Here is a 24222-nt window from a genome sequence, read left to right on the forward strand (position 1 = left end):
GATATACAACACATTAAGGTTGTTAAAAGTATTAATCACATCCAAATAGACCTTTACCCTTTGAACAAACTAATACCTAGATACCTCACACTCATTACTGGATTTTATTTTATGAGTAGAAGAGTCTGTTTCCATTTCACATTAAAGAAACTCAGGTTATGTATAGATTAAATGACTTGTCCACTACCAAAGGATCTAAAACAAAGTAAGCTTTTTTTTTTTTTTTCCTTCCTTTAAAACTATCCTGTCCATTGGTGTAGCATTCTCTGAGCCTACCCCGGACAATCCTAGGGCCTTTGAAAGCAGAAATTTAATTCTGTCCTTGCTCTCTTGGTGTTTCAGCAATACTTCTGGGGGTTTTTCTAAAGCCCTATAATTCTTAAGGAATGAAATAATAACTCAAATATAGAATAGTTACATAAACAAGGATTAGAAAAGAATGGTGCACATCAATTGAATTAGTCTCTACCAATCCTGAAATGACAAATAGCGGGAACACATATTATCAGAAATCTGCCTCCACAGGGCTTTCACTACAGGTAAGATGACACCCTATTAGACCTAGCTCCTTGTAACAATTCTTATAAGCAGATTTTAATTTATGTTGCTTTCCTCTCCTTCCAAATAGAAAATATCCTTGTGTTCTTGTTGCAAAATATGATTCCATCATTTCAATAATTTATTTTCATTTATTTTCATTAAGATTGAGTGAAAGTTTGTCCTCTTCATGCTAAACGGTATTTTGCTGTCACTTCATATATGAAGATCTGGTATCAGTTATGTCAAATTCACAAGTGTACTGTGTTTTGATATTGTATGTACACTTTCCTCCCTCGTGTTCTTATATGAAAAATTACCAATGGCATTTTTTCCACTTCATGCATATCATCCCCTCAAAATAAATCTACTTACAGTCAATTTGTTTCTTACTCACATTCACGGATATCTTCTCTATACACCCTGCTGCTCCATATCCCCCATAATTAGACATTTAGACATTTATCCCCCATAATTAGACATTGCCCACAGAAGGTGTGGATGCCCCATCCCTGGAAATGTTCAAGGTCAGGCTAGACGGGGCTTTGAGCAACGTGGTCTAGTGGAAGGTGTCCCTGCCCACGGCAGGGGGGTTGGGACTAGGTGATCTTTAAGGTCCCTTCCAACCCAAACAAACCATTCTATGATTTCAGCTCGCTTGTTCTTTTGACACGTGTTTTTCCTCATATCTCCTGAGAGATCTAATACGCTGCTTTCTTTAGTGTTTCAACACATGCACGGTAGGGACAGCAGATGGAAACTGCCAGCTACAGATGACACCAAGTAGCTTCTGGGCAAGGGGAGACTCCAAAAGCTGTAAAATCCACATGGATTTTTGTGCTATGCCTCAGAGATGCTGGGGAAGACCAACCAAAGGCACTTTCCTACAGGAAATTGAAAACAAGCATGGTTATAGCATGCAGTAACCACACAGGTGACAGTGAATTGAGGAGCTGCATTCAGGCATGCATGGCATCCGAGACTTTAGAACCTGACCCCAGAAAGAACAAGAACACTTACAGCTACAAAGCACCACAAACATTGTTTCAGGCTGCTTAGTCCTATCAGGCATCATCCTCCTATTAAGATTGTTACCTCATGTCTCTCGATAAACAAACAAACAAAAAACACCACAAAACACAACCCACATCTGAACAAGTTCACATGGGGGCAGGATACTTCACAGACCACTTATTTTCTGTTTAAACTGGTAGTAATAAAACTACTCCTGCTTACTCTAAAGAGAAAGCCACAGTTAGTACTCCTCACAGTTCTGCTTCCTTGCAATGGCATTTTCAGATGGCAGAAGTAAGGAGGAGTGGGCAATGCTTCCTGAAGATTTAAAAAAAGCAAAGATTTGTATGCACACACTGCAGGAGCACAGAGCCCCATGGGCATAGCTGAGGAAGTGCTAGAGCATGCAGCGGGCGATCTCTACAGTTAGGCCTGGGCACTGAGGGAGATGCATGGAACAGGCAAGCAGATGAAGAGGGAAGGTCCAGTTCTGATGCAGAGGAATGACTTAAGGCAAAGGTGAGACATTCCTTCCAGACTTTCACTCCTATCCATTACAGAAAACACGTAATCCCCATCCTGCAATACTTACATCAACATTGCTGCAGGATGAAAATGAGATCATACAAAGACCAAACCAGTGCTGGATTAAGAGGATTCAGCTCTGCATCTCCTGTGTTCACAGTATGAACACAGTGCTAGATGGTTGCTCTTTTCAACACCTTGCCTTACTTCTCTTGAGGTTCTTTGACACTGCTGTCCTCTTGTTCCCAGCTCTTCAACTTGCAGACCTTCACTAATAGCTTCTTTGGATAAAGAGAACTGGGAGAACAGATGTGCTCATGAATTCTGTGACCAGACTAATCACAGCCAGAGTCACAGGACAAGGAAAAAGACAACAGTCCATAGCGCATGCAGTCGTGAAATAAGACTTTATTTTTCATGCTAGACTGTGAAAGTATAGCAGGCACATTAAGCATTAAACTAGAAGTCTCTTCTGTCATCTTCGACTCAAACATCAGCTTTGGCAAATGTTATCTGAACCTTGATTTTAGAAGTGTGGAGTCAGCATTGAGGTTTTTTGCCCTTTTTTTTTTTAGTAACAAAAACACTTGCTGCCTGTAACATTACTGTGAATAAACAATGTTACTTTATTAAAGAGGTTTTTATTCACCATATGTAAGTGCACATGCTTTTAAAGACAAAATGGAATTACTACAGTGTTTTAAAAGTCCATATCCAGTTTAATAAGAGACCAGTTTATTCCTCTTTAGTACTTGTAAGAATCATTAGACATCTTTCAACTCCCACTAATTACTTTGTTTTTGGCAGACATTACTGTTTCTTCCTCCTGCTTTTTTAATAAATCTGAAATTAACAAGTCAATAAACTGACATATTTACAGTAAAAATAACTTGGCTTCCCTGTCTTTTTCCTCCCACTTCTCATATTTCTCTTTGCAGATGAAAAGGTTATAGTTCAACCTACAGGCTTTACATATACTTAGAGCAATTTGGGTAGGGACCTAGGCACCTTTCTTCTACATCAACAGGATCTCAAGTTGAAGACCTGATATTACAGTAAGCTGTTTGTGTTGTCTTAGGTCTTGATTAATAGCTTTAAATAGTTTAGAAACTAGAGCAAACACTTCTTTTGAAAAAAGTTGTCCACAAAAGAAAACATGAGTTGCTTCAGTGAACTCAAATTGCTATGCAAAGTACACAATCATTAAATGCTCCAAGAACTGCTTTAATTTAAATGTGGAAAGAAAAGCATTTGAAAAGGGCAGTTTTAGTGTACCAATTAAAAAAGAGGTCTTAAATTTTTAAACCTATTTTCTTTCTAACTACAACTTACGTAACGGAGATGTATGGGGAAAACTGGGGCAGCAAACATTACCTCAGACAGAAACAGTTGCAGAGAAACAATGTTTTTGCTATACTGGCAAGGAAGGATGCAATCTCCGGTGGCTAAGTGATCGTGAGGAGTTCAGACAGGCTGTCATTGGCAAAGTACCCATGCTCCTAACATTACCTTGACATGACAAGGTCAGTTAAAAAAATCATGTTGAAAAGTAGATGTCAAAGTTCTCCAGCTTACTCCAAACTTCTATAGGAGAATCAAGGGCTGGAACAGCATCACTGCTCAAAAAGTATCAGATGAAAATGCAACTAGTGAGCAAGTGTTTGGGCATGTTATCTTATTGTGAAGGCAATTAAAGCATTTGCTTTCCTGTGGTATCCAAGCAAAATTCTCAGAAGTCAGTCAGAATTCTAAAAGCAAAGCCTTAAATAGGTTGTTCAAAAAAGTTAAAAGGGAAACGGTAGTTCTCTCTTCTCAGATGAGGAAGTCCCACCAACTCACTACACATACAGAAATGTGGATGACAAATAGATGAAAACAAAAGAGCACAGGAACTGAAATTCTTCCAAAGTTTGGAGAGATCATTCCTAGCTAACAAGTGCTTATTTTCATATATTTAAGAAATTCCAATGCACATACAGTACGGTTTCAGTTCTGACAGATTTGATCTTCCTGGAAGAAGCCAATTGTCCATTAGCCCCATCAAGTCATCATGGGTTTAGATTTGTCAGACATACACAGCAAATTAGAAATAGTTTACATTAAGCAATTATTTGTTTAGATGTAATGGTAAAAGATTGCAGGGCTGAAGTACATCAGTGGAAAGATATCTTCTGATAAATAGGCTTGCTATTTGGTTAAAATGAATACAACCACATTATTTTAACTTTCTTCATCTATACAGTGTATTACTTGTTACAATTAATTCTTCCTTAAAGAATAGTCTTGAGATCTGAAAAAAATATTTCTCAAGAATTATCATAATATTTAAACACTCAACTAAACCAAAAGTCCTTTGCAACACAGGAGGTCAAACCTTATTAACCCAAAAACCAGACACATATTTAATTCATTTGCTCGTATCAATAAGAAATTCTCTCTTTGCCCATCTCATAGCTACAGCTGCCTTGCAACAATTCTAAAAGACCAAAAAGGATGCAGATAACACACAGCTTTTATCACATTAGCCACAGTCTGCAGTTTTCATAGTCATTAACTTTGAAGTATATTAAACAAAGCAGAACATGACCTCACAGTTGGTGTTTTAATCACACCCCATAAGAACAAGTCTTTATCATACATACTTTATTAAGGCCACCAAACAAGATGCTTTCCAGAACTACCCAAAACACAAACAGGCAGAAAAGAGCACTACTGTTGCACAGCCAAGTGAAGCCAGGCAGTGACCACGCTACAAAGGTGGTTAATGGGTTAATGCTTTTAAACGCAGAGTCACCAGACAACTTCCAACAGGAACCTCCGACTTTGGCTGGGCTGAGGGATCAATAAGAAGCGGGATGCATGCATGTGTATGAGACTAACAGAAAGAAGAAGTTGAAGCTTTTAGTTTTAAAATAATGCAATGTAGGCTAGCTTTACTTATTAGCAAGATGCACAGATAATCCCATCTACACTTATGTTTAGTACAATATGCAATTACCTTTTTCCTATATTTCATATAGGAATTCATCCTACTTGAATTCTCGCATTACTGTGTTGTTAGATACCTTCTCCAACATAAACCCTCTTTCTCATGACTGTACTAAGGTATTTACAGTATAAAAAAAGTATATTCCTAATGTGATGAATGCAGTTTACTTACGTCTCTGTCACTTTGTACTGCTTTAAATACCAACTGCAGAGGGAAAATAAGTCCAAAACTTTACAGTTATTATTAAATTGTAGGATTATTTTTTTTGTCTTCAAGTGGCTATCTTCATTATATCCAGCACAATTTTACAAAGAAGTTTAGAGAAAAATATGTTGTTCTGCCAAGTCAATAATCAAAGATTCAGAAAGTATTTCCTCTCCTCCTGCAGGAATAAGTGTTACATTATTTCCCCCTACCCTCAAGTTCTGCTAACCTTTTGTCACCCAGTTCAGAAGACTAGCAGTGCTTGAAAGACATGAATTAAAGCCAAGAATTTAAAATATATTTCCAAATTTAACTACTCTGGTCTTTCATGTATTTGAGGAAAAATACAAAGTTATCACTAATCACAGTTGACTACATAAACATCTTTCCCTACCATCTGCCCATTACACTGACATGTAACCAGAGATACTGACTGTATCAGGTATATACAAGTGTATATAAAGAAAACCAGACATTAATTTTTAAAGCCATGTTTACACACCAATTTTTAACATTTTGAACACAACATAATCAAGATGAGGACAGCCTAAAGACTGAGTATAGGACAGATGTACCCTATATTAATTCATATTCAGCCTGTGTTTTACAAAGCCAGAGTAACATATCGCCTACACAGAACATGGATTGTTAGAAATTATGTTAAAAGGTATTCTGCCACACAAAATATGCGTCTTCATGGATGATGAACAACCCAAAATAAAATTTGAAATTTTGAGAAAAAAACCCATTAGATACGTTAGTTGAAAAGGACTTCAAAGAGCTAGGAGTAGCTAGATCTTGATGTGAAGAATCCTACTAGCACTAACCCCTCTCCCCTGCTATGTTTTGTGATATGTAAGATTAGAAGTTGAATTAAACTATGCATAAACATGACATTTACATCTACAGAATAAATTTTCAAAAGAGTTATTACAACAATGTAGTGTCCCTAGAACTCTGCTAGACTAAGTATGAACATATACGCATTCTTCCATCTGAGGGGAAGAGATGAGAGGAGGTCACAAGGGATCCAAGTCTTAAGAATGAGCACAAAACCACACCACACCAGCACGCTCCCGCAGGAAGCGAGTCATTTAACAGCTCAGAGGCACATTAATCCCAAGCCATTTTTGGAATCAACTTGAGCCAGCAGCGCTGTAGCCAAAGCATTCAGTAGGCCAACAGACACACAGCATATTGTGTGGTTTCAACAATGAATATGAAAGTAGATGAGTGACAACTTCATGAATACTTTCACACACCTGTGAACAAATCATTCACTTAAAATAGTAGATGGGGAGACAAAGTCAAAGCAAATTTAAAAACCCAAACTCCATCTCAAACTCGACTCGAGAATGTGAACATACAGGATAGACAGTCTTGTGAAGATAAACTCTGGAACTCATGACTGCATTTAATAGTAAACTTAACATTGCTACAAGCCTTCACCTTCTATTATCTCTTTAGCTGCCCTGTGTAATTCTGTAGACAACCCATACCTTGAAAGGAAAAGCCAAGAACCATTCCTCCTGCCTCCCTCGGCAGTTATTCTTCATCACACTCAACCAAGCCATAACAACTCTTAAAAATACAGTAGACATAAAATAGGAAAGTATGAATCTGGTCCGAGACCTCGCTGCTTTAAAAGACAGAATCTGATAAAGTATCACAAAATTGATGGAGAGGGATACCATACTCTATTTTAAGTTTTAGCACCTGTAGGACTGCAGCTTCGTAGTCTTACTTTAAAATGTACTAATTTTACTAAAGGATAAAATCCCATAGACATGCATTTGGCTCAGCCTATGCTACGACATTTTGGTAAATGTCTCTCACCTAAGCTGAATGGCATCATTTTCTATTAGACTGAAGTACTGATCACATAAACAATGAGGAAACAAGAACTGGGGAATCAGAGATCATAGGTGATTAATAATATACAATTCATACACACTATGCAAGTTTTAAGTAGCCCTTTAATAATAAGATGTGTGGAGTATTTGATATGTGAGACATCCTACATAGGTCTGATGAAAACAAAATAAGGTGGTGTGAGGAGGACAAAATTCAGTACATGTAATAATGTATAACAATCCAGGTGCTTTTTTTTTCCCCCACCCAGTATTCTTGCTCACCTATGTGCCAGTGATGGAGAGCAGCAACATACGCACATATACACACATGATCTGTCTGTTCCCACAGACAGACATCAAAGTCTTCCCACTTTGCCATCTCACTGCTGCAAGAAGTTACAGCCAATTGTTTGACAAGTTTAATACTTTAGCTGTTCATTCACATGTTCGCATGTGTCTTATTAACATTAGGTAATACTGAGCAGTACTTAAAAAAAAAGGCAGCTAGTTTTAATACTGATGCATCAGAAATGCAGACACAAATCCATTAACGCTTTAACAATTGAGCTCATTTTAAATATAATTTAAAACTTTGAATCTTAAAGCTTACCAGTAACACAATTACCTCGAAAAATAATACACAAGTTTACTCAGGTTTTTTTTTTTAATAGCCCAAACCCCCAAATACTCCGTATACACACGCAGCCTGCAGAGCACTGAACGAGCTGACAGAACAAGCGTGCCACAGAGAAGAAAAAGCCCCTCAAAAAAGGGCTTCAGAAGCACGGCTCCGGCTGGGCAGCGACCAGAAAAGCCACACAAACCTGCGCGACGTCACCTTCTTCGGCAGGGACGGCTTTTTGAGAACTACTGCTGCGACACTTACCACAGTATAACTTGAAAAACAAAGTGCCGGTGCTGAAGCGCAGACGCTGGTGAGCGGGGCTGAGGACGCCTCGGCTCCTCAAGAGACGAGAGCCGTTTCCTCACCACCGGGGCCGGCAGGTGGAGAGACAAAGGGTGACTGAACACCTCAAGGGGTTTGGGATGCGCGTGTTTGTCCCCATCCCCGCCTTAAGTTCTCCTACCGCCGAGGAAGCGCCCTGGCTCCCACACGCCTCCTCTCCCCGCCGCAGCCTCCCTCCCTCCCTCCCTCCCTCCCCTCAGGCGCTAACGGAACGCCAACGCCGCCGCCGGCGCCTTCCCGCCCGGCGCGAGCCGCCGCCGCTCCCACCGGCGGTCCCCCCCCCCCCGCCACGCGCCCCCTCTTCCTCACAGCCGCTAACCCGGACAGGCGTGCCGAAACAGAGCGATAGAAAGCTTCGCTCCGGTTAAGCCATAAAACCGGAGCCGCCCCCTGTAACACACGCTCGCACCCTTCTCCTCCTACTGCCTAGCGCACTCACCGGCCCGGTGCTGCTACCGCTGCCCACCACCGCCGCCGCACCCGCCGCTCCGCGCTCCGCCGCGGGTGTGCTCCCCCCCGCCGCCGGCGCCTGGGTTAGTCTCACCGCCCCGCCCCGCCCCGCCCCGCCCCGCCGAGGCTCCGCCCCCTCCTCCACCCAGCCCCGCGCTCCGATTGGACCCTCCCGCCTCCTTCTCCCCCCCTCCCCATCCCGTCTCTGTCTCCGCCCCCCGGGTGCCGCGTGGCATTGTGGGGCTTGTAGTCCGCGGGCGGCGGACTACAGAGCCCAGGGGCCCGCGCGGCCGCCGGTTAGTTCCGGACAACGCCTGGTGTGTGGTAACAGCGGCGGACGCTTCCTCCTTCTCCTCCTCCTTCTCGCAGGCGTTTCCTGCGCGGCGGTGTAAGCCCACTCGAGGGCTCCGTGGGTCGGTGGGGAGGCGAGGTGAGGTGCTATGCCGTGCCTCGCCACCGGTCTTTCCCTTCTCGGCGTGTGCCCGCGGAGGAGCGGCCGCGTTTGGAGGAGGCGGTGAGGGGGTGGGGGTGGGGTGTCCGCTAGTGTGTTTGCGCAGGGCCTGGCTCGCCCTTCGGGGCTGCGCCGCGTTAGAAGCGTAAAACTCTTCCCAGCATCGGGGCCTGGCTTGAGGGGCGGCGGGGAGGAGGACAGGGCAGGGCAGGGACCGCCGGTAGGTCCCGCCGCAGGTGAGCGCGGCCTCGGGCCTCGCCGTGTGAGGAAAAGGCGGAGAGTGTCCCTTCGCCTCCCCCCCGGGGAGAGGGTCCGGCCCTGCCGGGCGTCTGACCCGTTTACTTCCCTCCCCGAGGCTGGAGTGCGGCGGGGAGAGGGCTTGTCCTTCTCCCCGTCCTTCCCGCGACCCACCGTTCCCCCGCCGGTGGTTTGGGGCCTTCCCCTCTTCGGGGGTGGAACAGGGAGGCGGCGGTGGTGGTGGTGGGGCTCCCCGGCTTGAGGCCCCTCGGCCTGGGCCGCCCCGGGAGGGCCGGCCGGCCCTGGGAAGCGTAGGCCCGGATGTGTTATTATTTTTAGCTCGTCCGAAGGTCGGAGCGGAGCGCTGTCAGGTGGCTGCGGTGAGCTCCGGCGGCCCGGTCGGTGCCTTCTCAGGTGGAGGAGAGAGAAAAAACATCTCGGCTCCTTCCCGCAAACCTGGCGGCTCCGGGGCCGCCCCGCTCCGCGGCGGACAGCGAGAGTGCCGGGCAGGGACGGCGGGGAGCCCGGGCGGTGCTTGGCTCGGTAACCGAGCAGTCTGGGGAGACGTTCAGTGCTTGGGTGTCCCATTAAGCTCCTCACTGAACTGGTGAGTTGGGTTGGTTCCTTTCCTGTAGGTTGCACATGCTGGGGCACCGGTAGATGGCTGAAAGCCTGGGCCAGGTTTGTGCTGTTCCTGTTATCAGAGGAACTAATTGCCCTTTGGTATTTGTTTACTCGTTGGATGTGTTTGTATGTTTGAAACTGTGAATTACCTGTTAGTGTTTGATAGAGTAATAGCTTTACTTTCCCATTCCCAAAGAGGAAAAAAAGAAACAGGGCTGCGTTGTTGTGATTATATATGCTAAGAGCCGTGACCTGTTTCAGTTATACTGTATAATGATTTTAATGTTGCTAACTAGTGAAACTGGGGCCCAGTGCAGGAGGCTATAGTTTCTCATGTGCTAGGCAGGCACAAAAGCTGGGTGTATTAGGACAGACTAAATCACTTCCATTTTGAAGTTCAGCACTGCGAAAGAACGTGAACTAATTGTAAGCCTGACTTCAGAGCAAGCTTGGATTTTGGTTTTTTTAAGTTGATACGATTCTAAAAATAGACATCTTGGGTTTATTGCAAGTTTGTGTGATTTACGAATTAGTGATACGGATTGCGCTTCCAATAATAAAATGCATAAGCAGTTTATGCTTTGTCAGAGTGAACTCAACTGTAAGTGGCTATTATATGTGTATGGAGATGTTTGAAAACTGCATATCTCTATTCTAGAGAGAGGCATTTAAAGATACTTTTAAAACTTAAGTGCTCTTTTGTGGTGACATTCCTTTTATGAACTCCTCAGTGAAACTGTTGGGTGTCAGAGTTAGTAGAATACGGAATCAGTGCAGTAGAGCATCTTTTTTAAGTTTCTTGTTATCTTTACTGATTTTAAAATATGGAGGTTGTTATCATAACAGTTGATCTGTATGCCAATTCCAGCAAATTCAACCATGCTGCCATGAAGTCACCTCAGTTTTAAAAAAAGAAGGAAGGTAGTTCTGTATCTGAAGCACAAAGCCTTTAAACTTTGTACCATGTAGCCTAAGTTATACAGTGGGAAATAATTGCCATCTATAATTGAAATACAGTGCTGGCAGGTAAGTTGCCGTCTGACAAGGAAAAGGAGTGTGGGTTTTTTTATTTCTTTTAAGTGACCATTAATAAGGGAAACTTAGTTACCAAGCTGTGCGTGGGGTATGCGTGTAGTTAAAAGGGCATACTCTGCAATTTCTTTTCTTCTGTGAAATTTGCAACTGTAATTAGTAAATTACCTAAACTCCCTCCTCCCATGCACATTGGTCTTACAAATAGGAGCCAAGCTCTTTGCCTCTGAATTCAGGATAGAATTCATGCTGCTATTTCCCTTCCCCCACTCTTTCTTCTGAACTTAAATTAGTTTTTCTGGTAACTCAGGGGTCTTGAATCAGGTTAAAGGTAAAACCTCTTCTGAATCCTCACTGCAAAAAGTGGAGCAGACCTTCTTGGCAGTAAGGATAGCCTTTTTTCTAGCAGGAATAGAGGTGTAATTTTTGCTAGAAGCCAACCATTGAAATAATCATTCTGGTAGATCACTGCCTCGGGCCTTGTTCCTCTTTATTACTTTTCTAAAAAAGAGTATTAATGTCGAGGTGCTTAAAGTTTTCCAGATCTAAGGTAGGTGGAGCCTGGGGAAGGGAATAGAGACAACCTCAGCGCCATAGGTAGATCTACTGATGACCTAACTGAAGATTGAAATCCTGCCAATTGATACCCAATGTTTCTGTCGAAATCGTGAGACTCTCCTCTCTTCAAACACTGTTTCAAAAGATAGTGTTAAACCACCACCTTTCTTTCATGGGTACCTTGCTTGTTTTCACACTGGCCAATGAGCAGATGTGGGTTTGGGCAAGATTACTGCACTCTGTAGTGATACTGTGATGATTATATTCTTAAGTAGCTCTGCAGTTCTGACACTTGATTTTAGTGTGTGACCAAAAGTCTGTCAGTAAATGACACAGATTAGAGAAAGCAAATTATCACCTTAGACACTGATATCCATAGTTTTGGGAAGTGTGGTAAGTTTTGCTATTTACCCTTTTTGGCTTACAGGAAGTTTATCTTAACATAGTTTTTTTTCTGATAAAGTTCAGTTGAGTGATTTAAAATGTCATTGGATGGATATGGGGGAATAGGTCTATCAAAGAATCCTTCCAAATTTGTTCCTCATCTAAAATGTACCGGTTCTCTCAGTGTTTGCTGAATAGCTGGGATAATATTTTAGTGCTGGAACTTAGAGGTTAGAATCTAAGATTTATACTGACAGTATATACTCTATGTTAGTACCTCTTGGAATACAGCTTGGTGTGTTTGATGGTTTAAGACTGAGCAGCCAGGATTGCATTAACTGGCATCTTAGCATAGTTTTCAAACTTAGATTCTCTTTAAATTCCCTATATCATTCTGTACATTCTCTCCGACAGTTGATTTCATCTGATGTAGCGTGATGCATGATTGTAATTTTACATACACAGATTTGAATTTGTGGGATCACTGTAAGAAAAAAAGATCAGACTTGCATGCAGATTAATATTTGACAGTAACCTACTATCTTCACCTTGTCTTCCCCCTTAGACCAATTAACAAGTTTGCCAGCAGAGTAACATCTTTTTTGCATCTTACAGCAATTTGTCAGGATTTTCTGCACAGCACAACTACATTGTGCTGTTCTAATAGATCACCTTCTCATGGAATCTTATTCCATCTTTTTTTTGAGAATGCAAAAAAACAATTGGCAGATGAAACTAGGGTAAGCTTGTCTCACATAAAAGACTCTCTTGAGATTGTAGTGAACCGAAGTTAAGCTTTTAGAAGACAGTGTTGTCATAAAGCTTGGCAGTGATGCAGATGGCTGCTTTTGATCACATACCAAAAGAAATACTGAAAGTTCCTAGTTGCTGCATGATAATGGGCATTAAACTTTAGGTTTAGTCAGGCCAGTAGACTTTTGAAGGCAAGTGGACTTCCTAATAATTGATCTGAATAACAGAACAGAAACTTCAGTTTTCATGGCGATTTGGTCCATAGTCAGGATTGAGGCCTTCTTCAAAAGTACTTGTATGTGGTTTAGTACAGCTATGACAAACTATCTTTCTGTAATGCAAATAAACGTGGAATTTTTTTTGTGAAGATTTTTATCCCTGCTGTTTAACACTAGCAAAGACTGCAGTGCATCTAAGTTACATCTGAAAGATGTGGAGAGGTTGATCCCTAGCCCCAAAGACAAATAGTGTGGCAACGTTAGCAGTCAGATACCTGCATGACAGCATGACACTACCTAGTTTATCTTGTGGAACATGGGAAGGTTTCTGCAGTCATGAAGGACCAGTGTGATATATTGAATATATTTCTTTTCATATGTTGGCAACAAAAATATTTGATGTTCTCATGTATTTCTTGTGTGCGTGTATATTTAAATCTACCTCTTGTCTTCAGTTGCAACAGTTGTATCCTTTGTGTTAATGTAAATCCAAGGTTTTGTATTTTGTTTGAAGTATGTCAGTGTCTGGTAAAGAGGCAATAGATGGTGTATAATTGTTTTTATATGGGGGGTTAACTGTACCGTGTATTAGTAACAATAGCTTATGGCTCTTCAGAGGAAAACGAGTTCTTCATGGTAGTCCACAGTGTAATAGGTGTTCATCATCATAAAAATCCATCATTTCAGTTAGTATTTCCTTTTTCTTTGTGGATACTGCTAACCCATAAAAACAAAGTAATTATATCTGATGGTTATTTTGTCCTTTTTTGCCCTTCTTCCTAAGATCAGAAATCTTTTGGGTAGACTAGAACAATGTTCAACGACCTGATTTCGCTGTTTTAAAAACTTACTCTTGTTGAGAATACAGTACTCCTAGATAAAAACTTTCAGTAAATTAATCTGTGAATGTTGTGTTCAGTGTTGCATGTTAGTGTAGTATCTTGCGTGAGTATATATTTTTACTGAACTTCCAAAAACGCAGAATTAAGCAGTAAAACAAACAGCTTGCCATCCACTCTGCCCCTTACGTGCCAGAGTCTTAGTGCAGGGAATATGCATGTATAATAAATGGGGCAGCTTGTACTTGCAGTTGTGAGTGAAAACTTGTTCAGACATGTTCCCTTCCCCCCCCACTTCAGTAGACCTTGCATGAATTTATGTAACTCTGAAACAAATTCTTTAAAGATATTCAACTTTTTGAGGAATGATAAATATTGACTTGTATTCTTCCATGTTCTTGACAGCTGTAAAATATCTACGGGTAGGTGATAAAAATGTGAGAGTCCTGATTTTTGCCATTCCATGCACGTGCACGTCTCTCATCTATACAGTCCCCTTTTTAAAGTCTCGGTAATCCTGTTCTGTGGTTATAGGAATCTGCTCGTGTGGGTCATGTTGAAGGGTTGGAACAGTGAGAGAAACAAAGATGAGATTTTGCAATAAGCAGTCCATATCAGAAGACTTGTATAAAGAGCTGTTGCTTGTTACTATAGTCATGTTTAGTTTTTCTTCAAATCATGCTTTAGCTGTTGGCTGTTTCTGTGGTGTGACCAGTTCTTCACTTTTCTCACTTTTGGATATGTTCATACTGCCTAATCACATACTCGGAAGAGACATGCATGGTAGTTGTAGTCATCCAAGTTCTTCTCTGTGCTTACTGTAATCAATAACAAATTTCACTTGTGTAATTATAGCTAAACTACTATATATCTGCCCTGGGCAAAAAAGAATATCTGTTCTTCTATTTAAAGAGCCTGAAGATTTTTTTAGCCAGTGCAGAGCATAAGGAGAAATACAGCTTGAAGAAAATTCTGAGCATTTTTTAACCTGTTCAAACTATTGGGAAGTGATATTGATTACTGTAGTAGCTTATGCTGTTTCTTAAACATTTCACTTTTTTCACTTCTTACTAAAATATCAATAAAATCAGTACACGGACATACAAATGCCTGATGTCTGAAGCTTATGAGGAGGAAAAAAACTCCTCTAGTGCATTAAATACTCCAAGCAAATCTAAAAATTAAAACCGTTAATCTCTTTCTGTGTATCTTTATTCCTAACTTGGCCTTTAGGTCTTTAAACTCAATTAGGTTGTATAAATATTTTTAAAATATCTTATGAACAGAAAATTTAGCAGGCTGTAACAAGGATTTCTTATGAACTGTGGGGTGACCTTTTTTCTTTTCCACATAATTTCTGGGTCTAAGCAATGATCTCTCCATGTTGGATACGATGAGCTGGTCTGGGTGGAGAAATTCCAAAACCTAGGTTCAGTTACTGGAACAATAATTTTCCATTGAGTTAACATAGCTGTTGACACACCCTGAGTGGAAATATGACTTAAGACTTTTGCTTATGTAAAACTAAAGATGCAGTATTTGGAATTCAAATGGGTAGAAAGTAGGCACTGATCTCTGGCAGAATCACAGCTTGATGCGTATGTGAAAATATGGAATATTTATATGTAGTCTTAATGTTAATTGTCATAATGCATTTGTATGGGTTTTGGGTTTACAGCATGTAACGCTTTTCAAGCTTTTTCTGTACAGGAGTTGTCAGCAATCTTATGCTGCTGCTTACTAGTGGTGGCAAGATTTTTGTAATACATATCAAATAAAATCCCTTCTTTCAGGAAAATTAATTCCATAACAACTTGAAGTAAAATTTTTTTGGTAGTACCTTAGTCTTGAAAATATCTGTTCATGTGATAGATTTCAGTTAGGGTTTTAAGTTACATGAAGTAGTCATTCCATATTTACTCAGCTCATGTCATAAATAATTCCTAGTTTCTAGGCAGTAACAAACTAACATTGTTCTGTGCCTTTTCATTTTTAGAACCTGTCAGTCATGAGCATTCATAATTGTGTGTGTTTGTGTTTGTTTTTTTCTCGCACAACTTAAGGACAATATATTTTTCGAGTTCTTCAAGTATTCTTGCACAACGAGGAAAAAGAAGAAACGTTTCAGTGAATGAGGAGTTTTTTGCTTCTATAGTGTTTTCCTTGAGAAGTGGGTCTTTGAATGAGGATGACAATGGAAGAGATGAAGAATGAAGCAGAGACCACTTCTATGGTTTCCATGCCTCTCTATGCTGTTATGTACCCTGTCTTTAATGAGGTAAGCTACATTTTGATTTAGAATGTAATAATCCCCTTTACATTGGGAAATATGATCGCAGTAACAGGTTGCTCATCTTGATTGGGAAAGCTTTGTGTCTAACACCATCTTCTTTCTGTGCGTTGTTTTACCCTTCATTGTTTTACCTGTCTTTCCATGAGTACAATATCATGCTTGTCAAAGACTGCTAGTTGTCATGGCCCTGATCTCTTTTTTTTTTTTTTTTTTTTTTTTTTTTTACCATTTTATGGAGGATTTTCACAAAAATGCTAGGTCTGGCATTCTATGGCAGGAAGTAATGTACAGTTGAACATGTACCTGTGAACAGCTTGATACATTTCAGTTTTACTGCTGATGGTTATAATTTAATGGGATATTTTTTTTTCTGCGAGTATCAGAGATTGTCAAGATGTTCTCAAAAGCTTCTGTCGGGCTTCTGCTGTAGGCTGGATAAATGCAAAATCTGTCCAGTGTCATGTTTGATTTTTATGTTTTTTATTTTGAGGGGAAGTCTTTCCCATGGGATTAAACTTTATACTGTCTCTCCCTCAAACGAGACCGGTAATTTTGAATGCTGCTATCAATTCCCTTTTTCATTATGCTATATAAAGCAAGGCATGAGTACTTCAATTGTTTTCTTCTGATAACATTACAATTGCTAATAATTCTGAACTTTTATTGCAGCTAGAAAGAGTAAATCTATCTGCAGCTCAGACACTGAGAGCAGCTTTTATTAAGGTGAGAAGTAACTTGTATTGAAGAATGATTGTTTAAAAGGTAAACCATATATGATGAAGCTAAAAAGCCAGCTGTTGTGTATCTTTGTGTCTTTGTGTTTGAAGACTGCATTCTTAATCCAGTAGTCTAAAAGGAAAGTGGACAATTGCATGGACTGTAAGTTTGAGATGTCTGCAAATGTTATGAGTAGAAATCTGATAGTAGAAATATGATAGAAGCACATTGAGCAATTTTAAACAAACAGAATCTTGTCTTGTCCATGTTGTACAAAAGCTTAAATGAAGAATCATCAGTGAAGGTAATAAGATAATAAACTTAGTCTAAATATGACAAGATTATGTAGAATAGGTGCTCATGAGAAATAAGCATGTAACAAACTTTGAAAATGGTTTACAAAGTGAACGGTAATGGGATTTTTTTTGTGGCTGAGGATAAGTTCAGTGTTTGTGTTTGCATCCAGCATTAAATGGAAAAAAAGATTCTTCTAACTTTTCTGTTATATTCCTGAAGAATGAAAATACATATATTCCTTTATTTTTTTAAATTCTTTAAACAAAAATAATTGTAGACGTGACATACCTTAACATGTGAGCTATGCAACGAAGTAATACTTCCCTGTTTCTACACTGAAATCTGAGTGTACCCAGACAGTCTTAAGTCTTAACTAGAGCTCGTACAAGTTAAATGTTTTTATGACTGGTAGTAAGGAGCTAAGCTGAAAGCAAATAATGTAAAAATTGAGGTATTGGTAGAAATGGTAGTGCTAGCTAAAAAAGTCAACACACCCTCATTCAACACAGCATAATTTTTTGATAGCAACATAGATAGTGTGAATACTTCCAGTGTTAGTCTAGCTTTACTTAAATATGTCATCAGTCAAAAGGGTGTTTTGGGGGTGGGGTGGTTTGTGTTTGTTTTTGTTTTCTTTGAAGAAGCAATTCCAAGATGATGTTTGAGCATATGATGTGATTCATAAGAGGCACATTTATAAAATGTCATGTGGAAGACAGGGGAGTAGCACCTGTGTTTGAGTGAATTAGATCCCAATGGATACAATATATTTGTCTCAAAGCTTAATGTTTATGGAAATATAAAAAAATATAGAATTTCAGGGAAAACTTTCTTATTCAAGTTGAAATTAATGGAAAAGCTTATTTGAAAAGTTGTTTATACAAAACCACTCATGTAATCTGAGAAAAATGGATGTTGTAGTGGAAGAATGGTTTTCCATGTAATCTGCTAGTTTAAAGCCATTAGACTTTTAAAGTTTCTAGCAAACTCCTGCAGTATATGAAGCAAGTTACATGAAAATCTGCCTTAGTGCGTGCAAATATGTCTTGCATATTTAAGAATAAAAATTTTCTTTGCCATACAGGCTGAAAAAGAAAATCCAGGTCTTACACAGGACATCATTATGAAAATTCTGGAGAAAAAAAGTGTGGACGTGAACTTCACAGAGTCTCTTCTGCGTATGGCGGCTGATGATGTAGAAGGTAATATCTTACCTCTTATGTTGAATAAGTGTGGTTTTAATTACACTGTTAACTAGGAACATGCTTTTCTCTATGCCTATTTTCAGAAGAGGTTATTTGTTTCTTTGTTTTGTAGAGATTTTTTTCTTCAGCATGGTAGAATAATGTTTGTATTTTCTGAATACCTCTTTTGGAGAAGTTAAATCTCCCTAAAAAACATACTTGAATAATAAGAGAAAGAAAATTAATGTTTAGAATTATGTTTATGTGGGTGCATAGTTCACCTTCTGCAATCCTAAAAACCAGAAAAAAGCATATATGGAGTATAATATTCACCTTCCTTCTCTCTGTTTCAAAGTAAAAGCAGTAGTTACACTGTCAGAGAAGGGGTGTATACAGTAGGCTTTAAGTTATTTTAATACTGCATTTGATTAGTACAGTGTCTTCAGTGTCTCACTTAAAGAAAGATGGGCTCTTTTTCCAACTTGCAATAACAAAGATTATGTTGTACTGTGTTTCTATTGATGCAGAGCGTATTGCATTTTTCTGCTCATGGCTATTTTTCTGCTGTTCACCTTTAAATGTAACACTGCAATACTGCTGCACTTGGAAGTAGTGTTTTTAGCTGTCACTAGAGACTTGAGGAAAAACTAATGGTATCTTTAAATATGTTCTTCCTGTTAGAGTATATGATTGAAAGACCAGAACCAGAATTCCAAGATCTTAATGAAAAGGCAAGAGCACTTAAACAGATTCTTAGTAAGATTCCTGATGAGATCAATGACAGAGTGAGGTTTCTTCAGACAATCAAGTAAGTATTGTATATGTATTTTTCTGCAGATTGAGTTGTCAAACTTTTTATTTAAATCTGAATGTTCAAGTGCTGTAGGGTAGGCTAACAACACTGTTCCCATTGGAAAGGAGCCTGATCCTTGCTTATAAATGGGCAGACAGAGTTGAGGATTTTTAATGAGAGCCCCATGGTACTAGACTGAACTTAACTTGCTGATTCCTAGTTTGAATTCCCATGTCACTGGTCTAGCTCTTTGCATTTGGTCTTGCTACATCCTGTCTGATGCTTATTCTGTAGAGACTGTTTTAAGAAGTATTTGACTATTAGAAGGGGATTAAATTCCAACATTGAAATAGAATAGCTTAAGGATATTACAACTATCTTTTTATTGCCGTATAGGGACATCGCAAGTGCAATAAAGGAACTTCTTGACACAGTAAATAATGTCTTCAAGAAATACCAATATCAGAACCGGCGGGTATGTGCAACAACTCTTTTTATACAATATTTTGAATAGTTTAAGAGGAAGCATTGTTTTGATTAAAGGATGAATAGGAGAGCTTAACTGGTCAGTGACATAATACTTTAACAACAGGATTGTTGTATGCTAGGTCACACCAGTTTTATAGGAAGAGGACAATTTCTCTGCATGTCTCCTAAAAAAAAAATAATCAAAAATAAAAATTTCTATACCTTATGTAACATTAGCCAACTTTCTTACCGGTTTAACCCTGAGATTCTTACTGTACCCAACAATGTGTGAACTAAGACTCTGCTCCTGGTGTTTTTGTTTTCTTAGGCACTTGAGCACCAAAAGAAAGAGTTTGTAAAATACTCCAAAAGTTTCAGTGATACTCTGAAAACTTATTTTAAAGATGGAAAGTAAGTATGTTTTTGTACTAACATTTTACATAATGAAAGGCCCTGTTGACTAACAGGGGAGAGTAGGACAAGCTTTGGGGCATGAGCTGCGTTCTTCAGGACTTGCCCAATTTTTTCCTCGCCTGTGTCCTCAGACCATCACGGCTGCTTTAAAATACTTTTATTCCTTTTGTAATTCCTTTGACGAAAGGGAAGTTTGCTAAACTGCACCACTGTACAACACCCATGTACAGTGTTATCTTTGAACTTGAATATGTGAAGTCAAATTTCACGGCCCTGTGTGGTTTTTCTCAGTGTATATACAAGGACAAAAAACTTATGAATGCCTTGTTGAAAAAAAGTGATCTAGCTATTTGAAGTATCATTTGCAAACACTAAACATCTGTGCAGTGTTTCTTTGATTTACATTTTTATTGTCCTTTCTTTATAGTTTTTTATAGTACTTCACAGTATTTGGAATTACGCAGCTGATTAATCTTTTTATGTTTGAACATTTTAGCCTTCAAACTGAGGCTTTTTTCAGGTCCTCACCTTGGGTTTTCAAGTCGCTGTTCTTCTGTATTTCACTGTAGAGACTGTTTTGGATGAAGACTGTATCCGTCTCAGATTTTGACAGTGACAAAATGTTCTATGTGCTACTGTTTTAAAGATGAGAACTAACTTTCATGTCTGGTCTTGTTGAGCTTGGCAAAGACTGTAAGAGCACCCAGGGGATGGTACATTAATAAAGGAGAGGGAAGTCTTGAGCCCAACAGTGAATACTACCTTGTTCCTACCAAAGCATTCCACGGTGCCCCCCCCCCCCCCCCGCCCCCCCCCGCCCTTATTGAAATTGGGGCTAAGTTTGGTTATGATACCAAAATGAGAACTTTAGACCTTGGTAGCTTTATGATTACTGAACAGATGTGTAGATAAGTTTTCACATGAACTAGGTCTCAGCAGTCGTGGTTAATTAGAAAACTTTTTGACTAAAAAATGAGGAAAGGATTGGATGTGTTGAGACATACCCCTACTATACTGGAAGACACCAGCTTTGTTTAGCTCTATGTGAAGTGAATGCTGTGCTGCGTATTGTGGGCGTAAGCTTAAAGTCTGTTAGCTATTATTGATATTGCAAGAAATACCAGGTAAGGCTTGTATTTCCTTGTGGAAATCAGAAGTAATTTAAATCTGTCTGAACTGTGTGTTGAGTAAGATACCCAGCTCCCACCAGAAGGTAACAGCGCTAAACAAAATAGTCACAAATGTCATTACTAAGCTGAAAAACTCAGTGACCCCCCCCGCCTCTTTCTTAACAAAAAGATAACTAAAATATTATGTTGCTTTCATGTGCGCATGCTTAGTGTTTCTTAAGGAAGGAGTCACAAATGCTGAAATTACTAGGGGATGAAGTGTTCAGCTTTCAAAAGAACAGGTGTTTAACAATCACCTGCTCTACTCTCTTTTAGTTAGCTAAAACCCCAGCATTAAATGATTGAAATCTCAATGATGATTGAGAGCCCAAGTCTTTAAGTTCCTGCCAATAAACATAGTCTTTCTGAGATCAGCCATGCAAATAAGTCTATCTGTTTGCCAGCAGTAAGACTCAGGTAGATCACAATACGGTAGAACATCAGTATGCTTCCAATTTGCATAGAGCCTAGATGCCAGTATATTTAGTTGCCCAAACTTAATACTGTATTTATTGAATGGCATGTTTCTAAAAACATCTGAAGTGGTATCTTTTTCTTTTAACAGGGCAATAAATGTGTTCATAAGTGCCAACCGACTAATTCATCAAACCAACTTGATACTCCAGACCTTCAAAACTGTGGCCTGAAAACTGTATATGTTGAGAGTTGTACTTTTCAATGGTGGATAGGGTACCTTTATATGTAAATTTTAAAGTTTTGACTGTATAAATTATCAGCCCCTCTTGAGGGGCCTAATGCAGGATTTTGAATGGGATTATTGCCATCTTACACCATATTTTTGTAAAACATTGTAGCTTAATCATAATCTCACAATGAAGATTTTGCATCACTTTTTGCTATTATCATTCTTTTCAGAATTATAAGCCAAAAGAATTTACGCCTTAATGTGTCATTATGTAACATTCCTTATAAGAATTGTAAATATTTGGTGTTCTGTTTCTGACATTTTAACTTGAAAGCGGAAAACTGCAAGATTATGTATTTAACAATATTGGTGGCAAATATTCAATAAATAGTTTACATCTGTTAGACTGTCTTTTTGTATGTGAACAAAAATGTGTAACTCATCTTTCTAGAACTGCAGAACATTCCTTAAATGGAAAAATTAAAATTATTTGGGTGCTTAAAGCTACCGGCAGTTCAAATTAGTATAAAATTAGTGTTTTTCTTTAAAACTGAGATTTTGTCTGTGATCTAATGCTAGACCAGAACATCAGAATAATTCTATTAAAATGTCTCTGACAAAATAATGAAGAACCCCAGAAGTGAGATGTGCTTTTGGTTTTGACAGAAACTAAATCTCACTTCTTACTTAATCTTCTGTTGGTGGTGAGTTAACAGGCTTTTACTCCTAGACTATTCTAAGGTTTTGAGCGGAGAACTACTTTAAATATGTGCAGCTGAGTATGCAGCAAAGGGTGAATTTAAAAAAATTAAGATAACTGGGTTTTATATTGGTACCTTTTTGGGAGGGAAGGGGAGAGAAGATAGAACTCTTCCAGGTAGCACTAGTAATGTCTATACTATGCATGCCATACGGCAACTTTCTTTTTTTTTTTTTTCAGGGACTGAAATCATGTGAGACCTCGATTAAAAAAATAACTTGTTTATGTAGATGGTTAAGAACTGCTGATAGACAGATAAAATTTTATCATTGTGATTTCATGGTTATATTTCACAAGTTCTAATGAATATTTTGCATGCTCCTTTGAAGGGCACCTTGAGTTTTATTTTGAAATAGAGTCTTTATAGAATAAACATCTGAAAGTTTTCAAAATACTTACGTGGCCATAACTAGTAAGTTTAGGGAAGAATGTGAAGCAGTTTATAAACCTGCACAAGCTGTTGCAGGAGGGTCACTTCAGACTGAGAGAGCACAATTGCTACGGAACTATTCATTGTTTAGGTATAGATGATGAAGAAAAGGTACATTCAGACTTTTCTTGCACACTGGCCTGGTGCTGTATTGCTCATTTGGGTCAAGTGCCTTACCCAGAGTACAACAGCTGGGTCTTTGAATTTGGTTATCTGCTTAAATGATCTAAAAGGAGAAAATGCCATCTGCAGCCCTCCAAAATAACACTGGATGTTCTGCTGTATATTGGTGTGTGGAAATGTTTCCTTGATGAAAGCACTGACTGTAGTGAAATACAACAATGTGAAGGAGAGTATTATGTAAAAATGAGTTATTGGGAATGTATGTTGTGAATTTCTTGGTTACATGAAGCTATAAACAGGACATGGTCCTTAAAGCTTGCTGTTCAGGCTGGTTTTTGTTTTGACAGTGGTGTGTTGTGTTTACTAGCAAATCAAGCTTAGTAACATGACAAAGGGATGCATATACAGTTTGTAGTTAAAACTTTTTGTTATTTATTACAGCTTGGCATGCTAAACTGTCCTCTCTTGGAAAGTGGTAGAAGAGAAGCAATGTTAGCAGCTACTAAGGAGGCAGTCTGACTAAATTAGAGTTATACTTAATTTCCATCTTTGAATTCTGTGAGTAAAAAAGTTAAGTAGTCATCTTTGTTGATGATGTTAACTTAAGTGGTAGCGCCACCAAACTTAATGTAAACTAATTAGTCCGGTAGAAGAAAGGGAAAGGCACCCAGAGATTCTGATACTTCATTTGTCTTGAAGAGCGCTTGGTACTGGGGGGGCTGCGCCAGTGGCTGTAAGGAGAGACATGCAAGCTTGGATTATACTTCGTGAATTGGACTTAATTCCGACAAAATTCTGAGATTATTTTTTTTCTATCCTCTTGGATAGAAAATTATGACTTGGGTCCCAAACAAAATGCTGTGTTATGTCCTGCGAATTGATTTCTTGAAGTTAAAATCAAAATGCTGTGTTATGTCCTGCTAATTAATTTCTTGAAGTTAAAATCAAAGAGGCTATTAATAAATGAGCTGTTCCTGTTCATCAGTTCTTCTGAAAACCTTTATTGGGTCAAAGGAACCAAGTATAGGGTTAAGCTTCAGGTAGTCTGGCCAATGTTTTGTTTTATTTGTAATCTTATTGTGATTTCTTTTTGTTACCCTTAGAAGTAATGGAAAATTATTCATTGTAATCAATGACTGGTAATGGGAAAACTTGAAAACTGATGTCTTCAGGTCACACTCTTATATTGTGTGCAGTGAATCCATACCTAGTGGTCTTACAAACTTTATTTTCCACTGAGTATGAGCTGGAGCATATGTCTGTCAAATTTTATTGTGGTTTTGCACTTTATTA

The 24222-nt window shown here is 39.2% G+C and overlaps 2 protein-coding genes across 3 annotated transcripts in view; one reads left to right on the forward strand and one right to left on the reverse strand.

Moving 5' to 3' along the window:
- Positions 1–8621, reverse strand: part of SERPINI1 (serpin family I member 1) — a 51035-nt gene extending 42414 nt beyond the window's left edge. Inside the window, exon 1 of the mRNA XM_049803068.1 lies at positions 8529–8621. The gene's annotated coding sequence lies outside the window, so the exon portion shown is untranslated. The remainder of the gene's footprint in view (positions 1–8528) is intronic.
- Positions 8622–8825: 204 nt separating this feature from the next.
- On the forward strand, positions 8826–22020 carry PDCD10 (programmed cell death 10). Of its 2 annotated transcripts, none has more exons than XM_049802755.1 (8): positions 8826–8969; positions 15699–15913; positions 16598–16651; positions 18027–18144; positions 18808–18934; positions 19316–19394; positions 19716–19798; positions 21536–22020. In XM_049802755.1, the coding sequence occupies exons 2-8, from the start codon at positions 15818–15820 to the stop codon at positions 21615–21617; spliced, it is 639 nt and encodes a 212-aa protein (XP_049658712.1). In that variant the 5' UTR covers positions 8826–8969; positions 15699–15817; the 3' UTR covers positions 21618–22020. The 2 variants fall into 2 exon arrangements, with proteins under 2 accessions (XP_049658712.1, XP_049658713.1); XM_049802756.1 differs by having other exon boundaries at positions 8830–8927.
- The last annotated feature ends 2202 nt before the right edge of the window (positions 22021–24222 follow it).

The sequence above is a fragment of the Accipiter gentilis genome, chromosome 6 (genome assembly GCF_929443795.1).
Source record: "Accipiter gentilis chromosome 6, bAccGen1.1, whole genome shotgun sequence".
NCBI classification, from domain to species: domain Eukaryota; kingdom Metazoa; phylum Chordata; class Aves; order Accipitriformes; family Accipitridae; genus Astur; species Astur gentilis.

Bases quoted from the DNA above. Each gene is read 5' to 3' on its own strand.
- PDCD10 (XM_049802755.1), top strand. From the start codon at position 15,818: ATGAGGATGACAATGGAAGAGATGAAGAATGAAGCAGAGACCACTTCT. The intron at 18,935-19,315 runs GTAAGTATTGTA...ATTGCCGTATAG, and splicing joins AGGTTTCTTCAGACAATCAA to GGACATCGCAAGTGCAATAA. The intron at 19,799-21,535 runs GTAAGTATGTTT...TTCTTTTAACAG, and splicing joins ACTTATTTTAAAGATGGAAA to GGCAATAAATGTGTTCATAA.